The sequence below is a fragment of the Aquarana catesbeiana genome, linkage group LG13 (assembly GCF_042186555.1).
Source record: "Aquarana catesbeiana isolate 2022-GZ linkage group LG13, ASM4218655v1, whole genome shotgun sequence".
NCBI classification, from domain to species: Eukaryota; Metazoa; Chordata; class Amphibia; order Anura; family Ranidae; genus Aquarana; species Aquarana catesbeiana.
Genome location: NC_133336.1, coordinates 32341581 through 32355603, shown reverse-complemented (window position 1 = coordinate 32355603; position 14023 = coordinate 32341581). Strand labels below are relative to the sequence as shown.

General features: G+C 45.1%; 1 protein-coding gene across 16 annotated transcripts in view; it reads right to left on the bottom strand.

Annotated features, from left to right (window-relative positions):
* NRXN3 (neurexin 3) overlaps nt 1-12595 on the bottom strand; it is a 460573-nt gene extending 447978 nt beyond the window's left edge. For 6 of the 16 annotated variants that reach the window (XR_012237139.1, XR_012237140.1, XM_073610162.1 and 3 more), the window contains exons 1-3: nt 12298-12393; nt 9165-9188; nt 960-1121 (exon numbers count right to left, since the gene is read on the bottom strand). Coding sequence is in view for 14 of the 16 variants with exons in the window: in XM_073610162.1 (XP_073466263.1) it covers nt 960-1121; nt 9165-9167 (165 nt within the window). In the remaining 2 variants the exon portion in view is untranslated. Of the gene's footprint in view, nt 1-959; nt 1122-9164; nt 9189-12297 lie in introns of all 16 variants that reach the window. The other 10 variants (XM_073610156.1, XM_073610159.1, XM_073610161.1 and 7 more) reach the window with 4 other exon arrangements.
* Nucleotides 12596-14023: the final 1428 nt, after the last annotated feature.

Sequence of the window (14023 nt, the reverse complement as noted above, 5' to 3'; positions counted from 1 at the left end):
GTCAGCCCCCCCACACACACCTGTATATATGTCAGCGCCCCCCCACACACACCTGTATATATGTCAGCCTCCCCCACAGACACACACACCTGTATATATGTCAGTGCCCCCCCCACACACCTGTATATATGTCAGCCTCCCCCACAGACACACACACCTGTATATATGTCAGCGCCCCCCCTCACACACCTGTATATATGTCAGCGCCCCCCCCCCCACCTGTATATATGTCAGCCTCCCTCACACACACCTGTATATATGGCAGACACACACACCTGTATATATGGCAGACACACACACCTGTATATATGGCAGACACACACACCTGTATATATGGCAGACACACACACCTGTATATATGGCAGACACACACACCTGTATATATGGCAGACACACACACCTGTATATATGGCAGACACACATACACAAATCTGTACACACAAGCCTCTGGCCCCTCCCTGTACACAAACAGCCCCCTCCCTTTCCCCCACAGCCCCTACTTGTAATTTCCTACCTGGTCCCAGCTTGTTTTCACAAATCTGACATGTTGCTGAGAAGCATAGTACAGGCAGATTACTGCCACCTCTGGCTACTATGTGCCTGTGCATCCCTCGTGTGACAGTGAAGAGCTCGATGTCTGAGTCAATGACACGAGAACTACAGAAACTGTGAGATCGTTTCTATACTGCACAGCATGGATCCCCTTCACCCGTCCTGCCTTCCTCTGGCCCGGGCATGTCCCTCGGGCCCCGGGGCCCCTTACAGTTGTAACGGCTGTACCCCCCCGATGGCGGCCCTGATTACAATATGACTTGTGTTGAAACTGTATACGCTATATTATTTTTTTTTTATTTGCCATTTTTACATCAAAAGTGGAGTTACCCTTTAAAACGAAAAGCAGACACTATTTTAAAGGATGATATCCTACTGAGAAAAAATAATCATTGCGGGTCACTTACCTCTTTTAGGCAGCCCATGAAATTGTTGCTGACAGGGGACCCCGGTAAGTCGGCCGTGCTCGGACTCCCCCCAACGTAGAAGAAATCGTCGGAGCCCAGCATGGTGTAATCCTCCTGGGTGTAGCCGGTTGTGGTGAGGATCCCATCCACCGATATGGTGACCTTACAAGGAAAGAAGGGGACATGGCGTCAATCTCCCCATTACCGCACATGGCGAGCCCCAGACTGCAAATCTCTCATTACCACAATGAGGCCTGAGGTCTGGATATCCAATCGCATCGTCCGAAAGCGGCTCGGGAATCGCAGGCGTCACATCTACAGACCAAACATGGTTACCCGGAGCCCTTCCAGACCCAGCGCCTCAGCATTTCATGTTCTGAAGGACAATGTGGCCCCTGGAGAGAGAATGTGGCCCCTGGGAGGGACACGCTGTTCAAGATATACCAAAAGCCCAGACACCCACGGCACATACGACTCGCGTAGCTGATGAACCCCCCCCCCCGTAACCCTAAAAATTCAGCCCCCATCCCTGGGAGTGTAAAAGCTCATTAGTAGCGACATTCATTGTGTAATGCTTCGGAGGCCACAGGCAGAACATGAAATGCTGCCGTGCGTGTGAACAGCCCGCTGAGCACAGCACCTACAGCCTCGTTTCTGTACGGTGTTGGCGAGACGCCTCAAGTCCGCCAACGTCTCCGGCTATAACATACCGGCTCATTACAGTAATGGTGATTAACACGGCATTGGATTATTTCACCTGCTAATAGTGTCAATCCACAGGAAGCAGGAGGACAAAGGCAGGGTCTTCCCTATCAGTGTAAATATGTGTGAACCTGACTTGATATCAGCCTCTTGCAATCCCAGTACAGCACAGCCCAGACTGAGAGTGGGAAAAGCAGCAGAAGAAGCCAATCAGGTGGGCTGCAGTGTAAGGAGCATGCTGATAGGAGGAGAGAACAGTGTGACAGAGAGACGAGCTCAACAGTTGGCTGCTTCTCCTTCCACTGTCTGATCAAAGGCCGTGAGGTGGAGACCTGCAAGTGAAAGTGAAGCTGCAGTATTAAAAAAAAATGCAGGTATCCTCCCCTGTCAGATAGGGCTGTGCTGTGTGGCAGAGCTGTGTAAATCTCAGGACTTGAATGGACAAAAATGCAACTAGTGTGGCTGGGAAAACAGCTCTCCTCTAGGTAGGTTCAGCTTTACAGAATAAATATTACAGAATAAATATCCTTGAATCAGATGTAGGGCTGGGGAAAAAATCGATTTAAATCTTGAATCGAGTTGAGAGGTCAAATCGATTCAGAATTTAAGCAAATCGATTTTTTTAGATTTTCTTTTTTCACTGCGCCGGTCCTGAGGAGCTGCGGGCAGGAGTTTTTAGGCGAGGCTGTGGCTTCGGCCTAGTCCGCGAGGCCGGATGCCGCGGACTAGGCCGAAGCCGCAGCCTCGCCTAAAAACTCCTGCCCGCAGCTCCCCAGGACCGGCGCGGTGTGGAGCTGCGGGCAGGAGTTTATAGGTGAGGCCGTGGCTTCGGCCTAGTCCACGAGGCCGGACGCCGCAGACTAGGCCGAAGCCGCGGCCTCGCCTACAAACTCCTGCCCGCAGCTCCTCAGGAAATTTTTAAAAAACTCGATTTGAATCGTGAATCGAGTTTTTTTTAAGAGAATCTCAGATTTCCTTTTTTTTTTCAGAAAATCTCCCAGCCCTATTTAGATGTGATTTTTGTGTACAGTACTGTGCTTTTTGATTTTTTGGGGTTTTGTTTGGTCATTTCTGTATTTTCCTGATATTGGAAGCAGTTTTTTTTTAATACACAACATGTGCACTTTATCTTCTAAGAAAAGGAGTTTTTCGGATAAACCACATGTGTATGAACCCACACAGAGACTAGTCACCCCAGATCTCTAAAAGAGCACACAAGGATTGCTCGGCTATGTCCCTTCCTGGCTGAAGGGCTCCTAACCAGACTCCGTCTTTAATAAATTTAGCATGGGAGTATGTTTATGAATAATAATAAAAGGTAGGAAGATAATTCCAGCGTGTTCATTCCTTCATCAGGGCTTTGAAACTGGACATACAGTGAGGGAAAAAATGATTTGATCCCCTGCTGATTTAAATGATCAGTCTATAATTTTAATGGTAGGTTTATTTTAACAGTGAGAGACAGAATAGCAAAAATATCCAGAAAAACACATTTCAAAAAAGTTATAAATTGATTTGCATTTTAATGAGTGAAATAGGTATTTGATCCCCAATCAGCAAGATTTCTGGCTCCCAGGTGTCTTCTATACAGGTAACGAGCTGAGATTAGGAGCGCCCTCTTAAAGGGAGTGCTCCTAATCTCAGCTTGTTACCTGTGTAAAAGACACCTGTCCACGGAAGCAATCAATTAATCAGATTCCAATCTCTCCACCATGGCCAAGACCAAAGAGCTGTCCAAGGATGTTAGGGACAAGATTGAAGATCCTCACAAGGCTGGAATGGGCTACAAGACCATCGCCAAGCAGCTTGGTGAGAGGGTGACAACAGTTGGTACGATTATTCACAAATGGAAGAAACACAAAACAACTGTCAGTCTCCCTCGGTCTGGGGCTCCATGCAAGATCTCACCTCGTGGAGTGGCAATGATCATGAGAAAGGTGAGGAACCAGCCCAGAACTACACCGGAGAATCTTGTCAATGATCTCAAGGCAGCTGGGACCATAGTCTCCAAGAGAACAATTGGTAACACACTATGCTGTGAAGGACTGAAATCCTGCAGCGCCCGCAAGGTCCCCCTGCTCAAGAAAGCACAGGTACAGGCCTGTTTGAAGTTTGCTAATGAACATCTGAATGATTCAGAGGAGAACTGGGTGAAAGTGTTGTGGTCAGACGAGACCAAAATCAAGCTCTTTGGCATCAACTTGCCGTGAATGCTGCCTACGATCCCAAGAACATCATCCCCCACCGTCAAACATGGAGGTGGAAACATTATGCTTTGGGGGTGTCTTTCTGCTAAGGGGACAGGAGAACTTCACCACATCAAAGGGACGATGGATGGGGCCATGTATCCTTCCTTCAGCCAGGGCATTGAAAATGGGTCGTGGATGGGTATTCCAGCATGACAATGACCCAAAACACACAGCCAAGGCAACAAAGGAGTTGCTCAAGAAGAAGTACTATAGGTTCCTGGAATGGCCTAGCCAGTCTCCAGACCTTAGAGGGGTTGTAAACCCTCGAGGTTTATCACCTTAATGCATTCTATGCATTAAGGTGAAAAACCTTCTGTAGTGCAGCAGCCCCCCAGAGCCCCCCTTTTACTTACCTGAACCCAATCTTTCCAGCGATGAGAACGAGCTCAGAATCTCCAGCCACTGTCTCGGGTCCTCATTGGATAGATTGATAGCAGCAGCAGCCATTGGCTCTCGCTGCTGTCAATCAAATTCAGTGACACAGTGACATGGGAGCCAGGGCTAAGTCCTGTCTGTGTCAATGGACGCAGCAGCAGGACTCAGGAGCGCGCCTGCATGAGTGTCCCCTTGGAATGCAGGTCTCAGAGGGGGCATTCGATGCAGGGAGGAGCCAGGAGTGCCGCTGGGGGACCCCAGAAGAGGAGGATCGGGGTCACTCTGTGCAAAACCCTTGCACAGAGGTGGTAAGCACAACATGTTTGTTATTTAAAAAAAAAAAAAAAAAAAAAACGAACCTTTACAACCCCTTTAATCCCATAGAAAATATGTGGAGGGAGCTGAAGGTTTGAGTTACCAAACGTCAGCCTTGAAACCTTAATGACTTGGAGAGGATCTGCAAAGAGGAGTGGGACAAAATCCCTCCTGAGATGTGCAAACCTGGTGGCCAACTAAAGAAACGTCTGACCTCTGTGATTGCCAACAAGGGTTTTCCCACCAAGTACTAAGTCATATTTTGCGAAGGGGTCAAATACTTATTTCACTCATTAAAATGCAATCAATTTATAACTTTTTTGAAATGCGTTTTTCTGGATTTTTTTGTTGTTATTCTGTGCCTCACTGTTAAAATAAACCTACCATTAAAATTATAGACTAATTATTTTTTTGTCAGTGGGCAAACGTACAAAACCAGCAAGGGATCAAATACTTTTTTCCCTCACTATACATTGTTTAAGAGGATGTAAAAAGTGCTGTGCATATATGTCAGTTGGTCACATATTTGAAGTTTTTTTTTACACCCTATCATTTTTTTTTTAATCCTTTATTTAGACCATAAAGAGACAAGGCTAACAGCCAGTCATGGAAAACAACCTTTTATTTATATTATTATATATTATCTCGTTTCTCAGCTCTGATAAAAGGGAGAGTTAGAGCCCCAGAAACACGTTGGTTTAGCTTCTCACCTGTTATCACAATTGATAAAATTTTACCGGACTTGTTACTAACTTGTAGTGCTATCATCCTTTACACTCTGAACTATTTAAGAGAACCCTGAGGATATCCCATATGACTGGGAGCCACCTCCTAGAGGTAGAAATCACCTATAAAAATGACTTATCTTTGGGTCCGGTGCTCCAACAACACATTTTTTGTGAATCAAGAAAGTCTCTGTGGAACCGACTCTCCAACTGTCCTGGGGCGGACACTGTGGCACTGAACGAGACACCTCAGAGAGGAGTCACCAAGAGGCCTCCACATACCGTGTCCACCTCTCTTCCACTGATGGTGTAGAGTGCTGTGTTCAGTTGCTGACACGTAGTTCTCTTTGCTGAAAGCCTGGACAGTACTCTATCTCAGATAAAATATTTTACATCCTGCGAACAGCCATATGTTCTATGTTCTATAACAGATCCTTCACCATGTGCAGTGCCCAGCACTGGTACCACCACCTGGCACCAAACTAACCAATGGGAAACCAGAGACACGTCTTTATTGCAAGACCTAGCAGAGTCTGAGTGCAATAAAAAGGGAGAAAAAGGTTCTCAAACCCAAACCGCCACCAGAAAGGGAGAGAAAACCAAAAACACGCATGCCTGGAGGTCCAACCCCACCCCCTCTACACCTCCCAGTCCGGAGACCTGAACCAGACAACCAGGTGACTGACAATGACACATGGAGTGAGGAGTTACTGGGTTAGTTGGTTAGAGGTGATGGGTGAGAGGGAAGGCTGGAGGGCTGACTGGCGGGGGATCACAAACCTTTCCAACAGTGCCGCTAATAGGTGATGTTTTCCAGATTACCAAGAAGCAGCACAGAGAAGATCTTGTAATTATAGTGTAGGATACCTTTGCTGTAATGTTCAGGATGCATGAATTCATAAAATTGCCTAAAAAAAATTGTATTTAGAGAAATTCCTCATCTCTTCAATGTCCAGCCATGTGAACAATGCCAGGGATTGACCACATGGTCTTGTACTTTGAAACAAGTCAAGTCAACTCAGACATACATTTTTTTCCTATCTTTAAGCCCTGATGAAGGGGGCAAGTTTGGATCTTGAAATGTGTTAACTTTCTCTTTTGATCCTCTACCTTACACTACAGGGGAATAAAATTGTATCTGGACTTCAATCACCTCTGGAATTAGAGGTGTGGCACATATAACCTGTACAAACACCATAGACATACTGGTGGATAGTAATACCAGTAGGACAATAGTAGGGTCCAGATCTTCCTATCCACTTTTCCAAGTGCCATATCCTCTTACAAGAGCCATCAAAGAGCAAAGGAAGGGCACTACTCCATCCATACTTTGTCATTCCATTGTTCCCATTTTGGGATATCAGATAAACTGAGCATTCCAGCAAAGGGTAATCCAACATTCTAGGCAAACTTTAAGAGTTTGCTCATTATTTGGAGACAATAGCCTTCCTGATCATTCAAGCAATAATACTGGGCTTATTAAGTTATAAGTAGAAACCTAGAAAATTTACCTTTTCTAGATGGGTACTAAGAGATCTGTAGTCGGCTGGGGCATTGTTGGCCATGACACTTACATAAGACCAGCTCACCGGCACAGCGTCCCTGGAAGTCATTTCCCATTATTGGTCTGAAAAGTCTGAGACATGGCTGCCAGCTGATCTGAACCAAGAGGACGCCAGCGCTATTGTAAAACGCTTAATTGCTGTATAATCAGACAAAAGGAGGAAGTCCACTTGGCCTATCATTGAGCCAAAGTCTTCAATATTGGCTTTGGCTCAACTGGACGCTCACATTGCAATTTTTTCATCCTGTAGCTTCCTGAGCTCCTACATATGCTGGTTTCAGTTGGGGCTTTCAAAACTAAGCACATGGCACTGTGAAATTCCCTTGATAGGCTTCAGAATGCATGAAATGCTTAGAAATAATATATGACCCTCCACGGACCTCCATCAAGTATAGAACAATCTGGGAAGTAAGACTCATAATCTTCCATACAGAAAGGTCTATACCCCATAATGAGGCATTTTAGAGGGTCTGTGCTATGTGCTCAGCACTACTAATATGAGCAGCACTAATAGCAGGGTGAATATGCCTGTCCTAAAGGGATGTTAGATACAAATGCAGAAGACGTGTCCTATTCATGAACTCTGGGAGCAGTGATAGGAACACAGAGTGTTTATAACAGGCAGAACTGTGCTTTTTATATTTATGGTGATGAGATGATGATTTAGGCAGGTCAGAAAATCCACTGGTGTCCACCACTACTACACCAATTGGGGTTATATCTACATTTGGCTTTGTAGTGTAGATTGTTGTAATGGAAACACCTGCCAACTAAGAAGGGATTCCTCACATTTCCTGTTGCATTTCCAGGGCAGGATGTAAAGCAGACGTTCAATCTCAATCGTTTTACCCTAGAGGAGCATTTGACATAACTTTCAAGTCTTGGGGAATTTCTGCTAAACACACTGAAAAATAGCACTTACAGTGGTGGTCTCAATGCCCCAATTCCTGACAGCTAAAAAGATGATTGGTGTCACAGTGATAGCTTAGTGGTCTGCAAACTGTGGCCCGCGGACAGATGTGGTCCTTTGGATGCCTTTATCTGGCTCTTGGTGCACCATTCCATCCACTGACACCAATAATAAGTCACTATTCCTCCCACTGACATTAGTGAGGGGGCACCATTCCTCCCACTGATACCAATGATGGGACACTATTCTTCCCATTGACCCCAATTATGGGGCACCATTCCTCCCACTAATATCAATGATAGGGCACTATTCCTCCCTTGAATACCAAAAATAGAACATTATTTCTCCCACTAGAACAAATGATGGACCATTGTTTACTCTCACTGAATCCGGGACATTTTCTACGCCCGTTGGCCACAGTCCGACCACCCTAAAGTCTGAAAGACAATAAACTAGCCCTTTGTTTAGAAAGTTTGGAGACACCTGTGATAGCTTTACCAAGTGCTGTTGGTCCTGGAACTATGTAGGCACCATCAGATTGGAGGTCAATCAACCACAGCTCAAGGAACCCCTAGCAACCTCTTGAGGAACCCTATGCTGGAAGATCTCTGCTGGCTTATTACATCACACGAACTGCAGCTACACTGGTCTTCTCTAAGTTTATAATAAAAATAAATAAATAAATAAATAAATCACAAAATCGGTTCTTAATTGGAAGGATGAATAATGGGGTTGAGAAATGGGCAGCGGTAACCTCAGTAACCACGTATCGTGCGACTCCCCCGGCAGCCACCAGCACTCCAGCCTTCTTGATAACATGGAGACAAAACAGCATGCAGAGAGTGAAATGAAAAGTGTCGGGGTGGCTTCTAAGACAGGGTGCCATTACCCCCACCTCGAGAGACAGAGAGACTGGGAACCGCCAGACATGAGCGCAAATAAATAAATCTAGAACAATCGTACAAATGTGATGGGCTGGTGATGATGTGATTGGGGCACAGGCTGCTGATGACAGTCAATGAATACATGGAACTCCAAGGGTTGGGGGGGGCATGATCTATACGTGTCCTGTGCCTATATAGATCATAAGCCAGCCGAGTGTGGCTCTTTAGCTGCAAGGGAACTACAAGACCCAGCTGTCGGCTACAAACTGCCTGGCAGAGATGGACAACACTGGGGGGGTCATTTATTTATTTCTGTCGTGGCGGAGGAGGGAGAGGGATCAGAAGAAAGGAACAACACGCTGTGAAGAGAGAAAGAGAGAGAGAAAGAGAAAAGAAAAGAAAAAAAAAAAACACACCGCAAATCCAGAAAATTAATTTGACAAATAAGAATGATATCTACCAGACAATGTAGTTTGTTTACCATAGCGTGTCCAATGCCTGAGTGCTTTGCGGAAAAGTGGGGAAAAAAGCAAATTGAATAAACTGTGAACAGAAGGGTCGTCAAAATCCAAAAAACGCAACAAAAAATCAGAACATAAAAAACAGATAAAACAAAGATGATCAGTTAGAGGGTGTTAGTACAGTCTGGAAAGGAGCTGGTTAGTAGCAATGACACAATACATGAATGATTCAGGGTTACCCCCTCCATACTCCGCACAGACCTCACAATCCTCCCCTGTCTCCCGCACACTCTCCGTCACGCTCCATGTGACTCATCCACGCGTTCTCATGGCTTTCCCCCTCCCACATGTTATACTTACGTTCTCCACCTGGGAAGCGGTATAATCCCAGAATGAGTCACCGCAACACAAAGAGATTCAACATTATAAGCAAGAAAGTGACACGAGAACTGTCCTCTATGACATCACCGCGGCCAATAACAAATTCTTCCTTTAAATTGATAGCGTGCTTGAAATAACGGCTCTACCCGCTTATTCATTACAAATGTTGCTGGGAATTTTACAGTGTAAACTGCACGGCCCTACCTGCTTATTCAGTAATGTTGGAATGAATATTGGATGGCCTTGCCGACTTATTCATTACAAATGTGGTCAGTACTTTTGGAATTTAAATTGGATGGCCCTATAGGCTTACTCATTACAAACGTGGCTGGTAATTTCGTATTGTAAACTGGATGGCCCTACATGCTTATTCATTACAAACGTGACCGGTATTGTTGGAATGTAAATTGGATAGCCCTATAGACTTATTCATTACAAACATGGCCAGTAATGTTGGAATGTATATTGGATGGCCCTACAGGCTCATTCATTACAAATGTGGATGGTAATTTTAGAGTGTAAATTGGATGGCCCTACAGGCTTATTCATTACAAACGTGGCTGGTAATTTTGGAATGTAAATTAGATGGCCTTACCAACTTATCCATTACAAATGTGGTTAGGAAATTTTCAGTGGAAACTGGATGGCCCTACCGACTTACTTACCAACATGGCCGGTAACTTTGGAATGGGAATTGGATAGCTCTTTAGGCATATGCCCTGTACACACGATCAGACATTGATCGGACATTCCGACAACAAAATCCATGGATTTTTTCCGACGGATGTTGGCTCAAACTTGTTTTGCATACACACGGTCGCACAAAGTTGTCGGAAAATCCGATCGTTCTGAACGCGGTGATGTAATACACGTACGTCGGGACTATAAACGGGGCAGTACCCAATAGCTTTTGTCTCTTAATTTATTCTGAGCATGCGTGGCACTTTGTGCGTCGGAATTGTCCACACACGGTCGGAATTTACGCGAACGGATTTTGTTGTCAGAAAATTTTATAGCCTGCTCTCAAACTTTGTGTGTCGGAAAAAGTCCGATGGAGCGTACACACGGTCGGAATTTCTGACAACAAGCTCCGATCGCACATATTTTGTTGGAAAGTCCGACCGTGTGTACAGGGCATTATTCATTATAAACGTGGCTGGTAATTTTGGAATATAAAATCGATGGATCTACCGACTTATTCAATACAAATGTGGCTGGTAATTTTGGAATGAAAATTGAAGGGCCCTATAAGCTTATTCATTACAAACATAGACAGTAATTTTGGAATGTCAATTGGATAGCCCTATAGGCTTATTCATTACAAACATGGCCAGTAACTTTGGAATGCAAGTTGGATGAGTCTACTGCTTTGTTCATAACAAACATGGCTGACAATTTTAGAGTGTATATAGTAAATGACCCTACCGGCTCATTACAAGCGTGGACGGTAATTTTAAAGTGTAAATTGGGTGGCCCTATAGGCTTATTCACTACAAATGTGGCTGGTAAATCTGGGATGTGAATTGGATAGTCCTATAGGCCCACTAATTACAAAAGTGGCCAGTAATTTTGGAATGTAAATTGCATAGCCCTATAGGCTTATTCATTACAAACGTGGCAGGTAATTTTGGAATGTGAATTGGATAGTCCTATAGGCCCACCAATTACAAAAGTGTCCAGTAATTCTGGAATGTAAATTGGGTGGCCTGTAGGCTTATTCATTACACACTTGGCCAGTCATTTTGGAATGTGAATTGGATGGCCCTACCAGCTTATTCATTACAAACATGGGCCAGTAATTTTACAGTGTAAAAAAGATGGCTTATTCATTACAAACGTGGCCAGAAAATTTGGAGTATAATTTGTACTGCCCTACCGACTTATTCATTACATACTTGGCCAGTAATTTTAGAGTGTAAATTGGATGGTTCTATTGACTGTTTCATTACAATCGGGGCCAGTAATTTTAGAGTGTAATTTGTATGGCCTTATTGGCTTATTGGTTACAAACGTGGCTGGTAATTTTGGAATGTAAGTTGTGTTGCTCTACCGGCTTATTCATTACAAACGTGGCCAGTGATTTTATAATGTCAATTGTAATTAAAGTACTAATTTGCTAGATTTTATTCCATCTTTCAGGACCGAGGTTCCCAGGATCAGGGACAGGTTTTAGATCTGCTCTTATCGCATTTATACAGGAAATATTATAAAAGAATGTGACGGTATCAGATCGCAAAGGGCCGCGCAGCGTGCAAATCTCTCTGCTCTCTAGAAGCCGAGATCTTGTGATAACCGCAATCTCTGAAGCCCCTGCGTGTGTGTATATTATCCGCTTCATCTCCTGGGATGTGTGAATAAGCCGCGTACGAATTCTACGACACGTATAAAGCTGAGATGTGTAGGAGTGATGACTTTCCTCCATCGCTATGGGTGTATACGAATTTGCAGCGCTCCGAATTCCACATCGAACAGAACATATGAAGTGATATTGCTCCCTTGTATATTTTTGCTGGATATTAATATATAGAACTGTATGGGTCTATATGGGACAATACCTAAATGGAAGAACCAGTGTCTATTCATGACTACCAGAGTGTCCCAGTCACATGACTACGGATGTCTGTGGTTGCACGCTTGCTGCATGATATTGTACGATAATATGCCGTTTTTAACCTGTGTCCCTCTAATGTTGCCTTTTCCCGGTTTTTCCTCACCATCCCTCACCTTACTTAGCAGAGTGCCCCTCCAGGGGAGAGGCGAGATCCCCCTTACCTGGCGTAGGTTCCGAGTCACCTTGACCTCATGCCACTCATTGTCATTGAACTTGTCGTTGGCCGGCTCCACTATGGCCTCGAAAGCGCCGGAGCCCAGGTTGATGACCAGGGACACGGCTCCGCCCTTCAGCGCCAGGTTGACGTAGTCGGCCGACTTGCCCGTGTGCAGGATGAGCCCGTTCCTCTGGCGGGTTTTGAAGGACAGGGTGATCTCGTCGCTGCTGCTCTGGATGGGGTTCTGCGACAGGTCGTAGCACAGGTACTCCGAGCCACGGAAGGTGGCCACGTTCTCTTCTCGGGCTGCGGGAGAAACAGAAATGCAAAGAGTTTATAGGGGGGAAATACTGCAACAGAAATCTGGATCCGCTCAGTCATCTGACCAAGAAGAAGATGAAGATTCAGCTCATTCACTTCTACAGGACAGCTAAGGGCTATGCAGGGTGTTAAACAGCTCATTGACTTCTACAGGACAGCTAAGGGCTATGCAGGGTCTGAAACCGCTCATTGACTTCTACAGGACAGCTAAGGGCTATGCAGGGTCTGAAACAGCTCATTTACTTCTACAGGACAGCTAAGGGCTATGCAGGGTCTGAAACAGCTCATTTACTTCTACAGGACAGCTGAGGGCTATCCAGGGTCTGAAACCACTCATTTACTTCTACAGGACAGCTAAGGGCTATGCAGGGTCTGAAACAGCTCATTTACTTCTACAGGACAGCTAAGGGCTATGCAGGGTCTGAAACAGCTCATTTACTTCTACAGGACAGCTGAGGGCTCTGCAGGGTCTGATACAGCTCATTCGCATCTACAGGACAGCTAAGGGCTCTGCAGGGTCTGATGCAGTTCATTCACTTCTACAGGACAGCTGAGGGCTCTGCAGGGTTTGAAGCAGTTCATTCACTTCTACAGGACAGCTAAGGGCTCTGCAGGGTTTGAAGCAGTTCATTCACTTCTACAGGACAGCTAAGGGCTCTGCAGGGTTTGATGGAGTTCATTTACTTCTACAGGACAGCTAAGAGCTCTGGAGGGTCTAAAGCAGCTCATTTACTTCTACAGGACAGCTAAGAGCTCTGGAGGGTCTAAAGCAGCTCATTTACTTCTACAGGACAGCTAAGAGCTCTGGAGGGTCTAAAGCAGCTCATTTACTTCTACAGGACAGCTAAGAGCTCTGGAGGGTCTAAAGCAGCTCATTTACTTCTACAGGACAGCTGAGGGCTCTGCAGGGTTTGAAGCAGTTCATTTACTTCTACAGGACAGCTGAGGGCTCTAAAGCGGCTCATTTACACCAAATACAGCTAAGGGACTTGCTGAGGAAGCTCAACAGAGAGCGTAATGCATACAAGTTGGATGAGCCATGGTTCAGGACGTTCTTTTCCCTTGTGTGTCAGCACTGAGAGCTGATGATGATATGCATGTTTTACACATATGTGAGATATTTTTATTCCCTGTTCATAGTTTTACAATAAATTTTCAAGCAGAGAGCTCTATGGTTTCCCCTTATTATTTTTTACATGATTGATTGAGATCCCAAGAGGAGGTCGGTATTGTCCAGGCACGTCTGTTGGAGTACCCTCATGATATCCCGGGAGACATACTTACAGGTGATTGGGACTCTGTTATGGAGTCATAGTTTGGAGGTGAGCAGACATTTCAGCCAGAGGTGGCGGTCGCTGAATTTTATGAACTATTATTTCAAACATTCACTTTGAGTCAAACCGGGATGG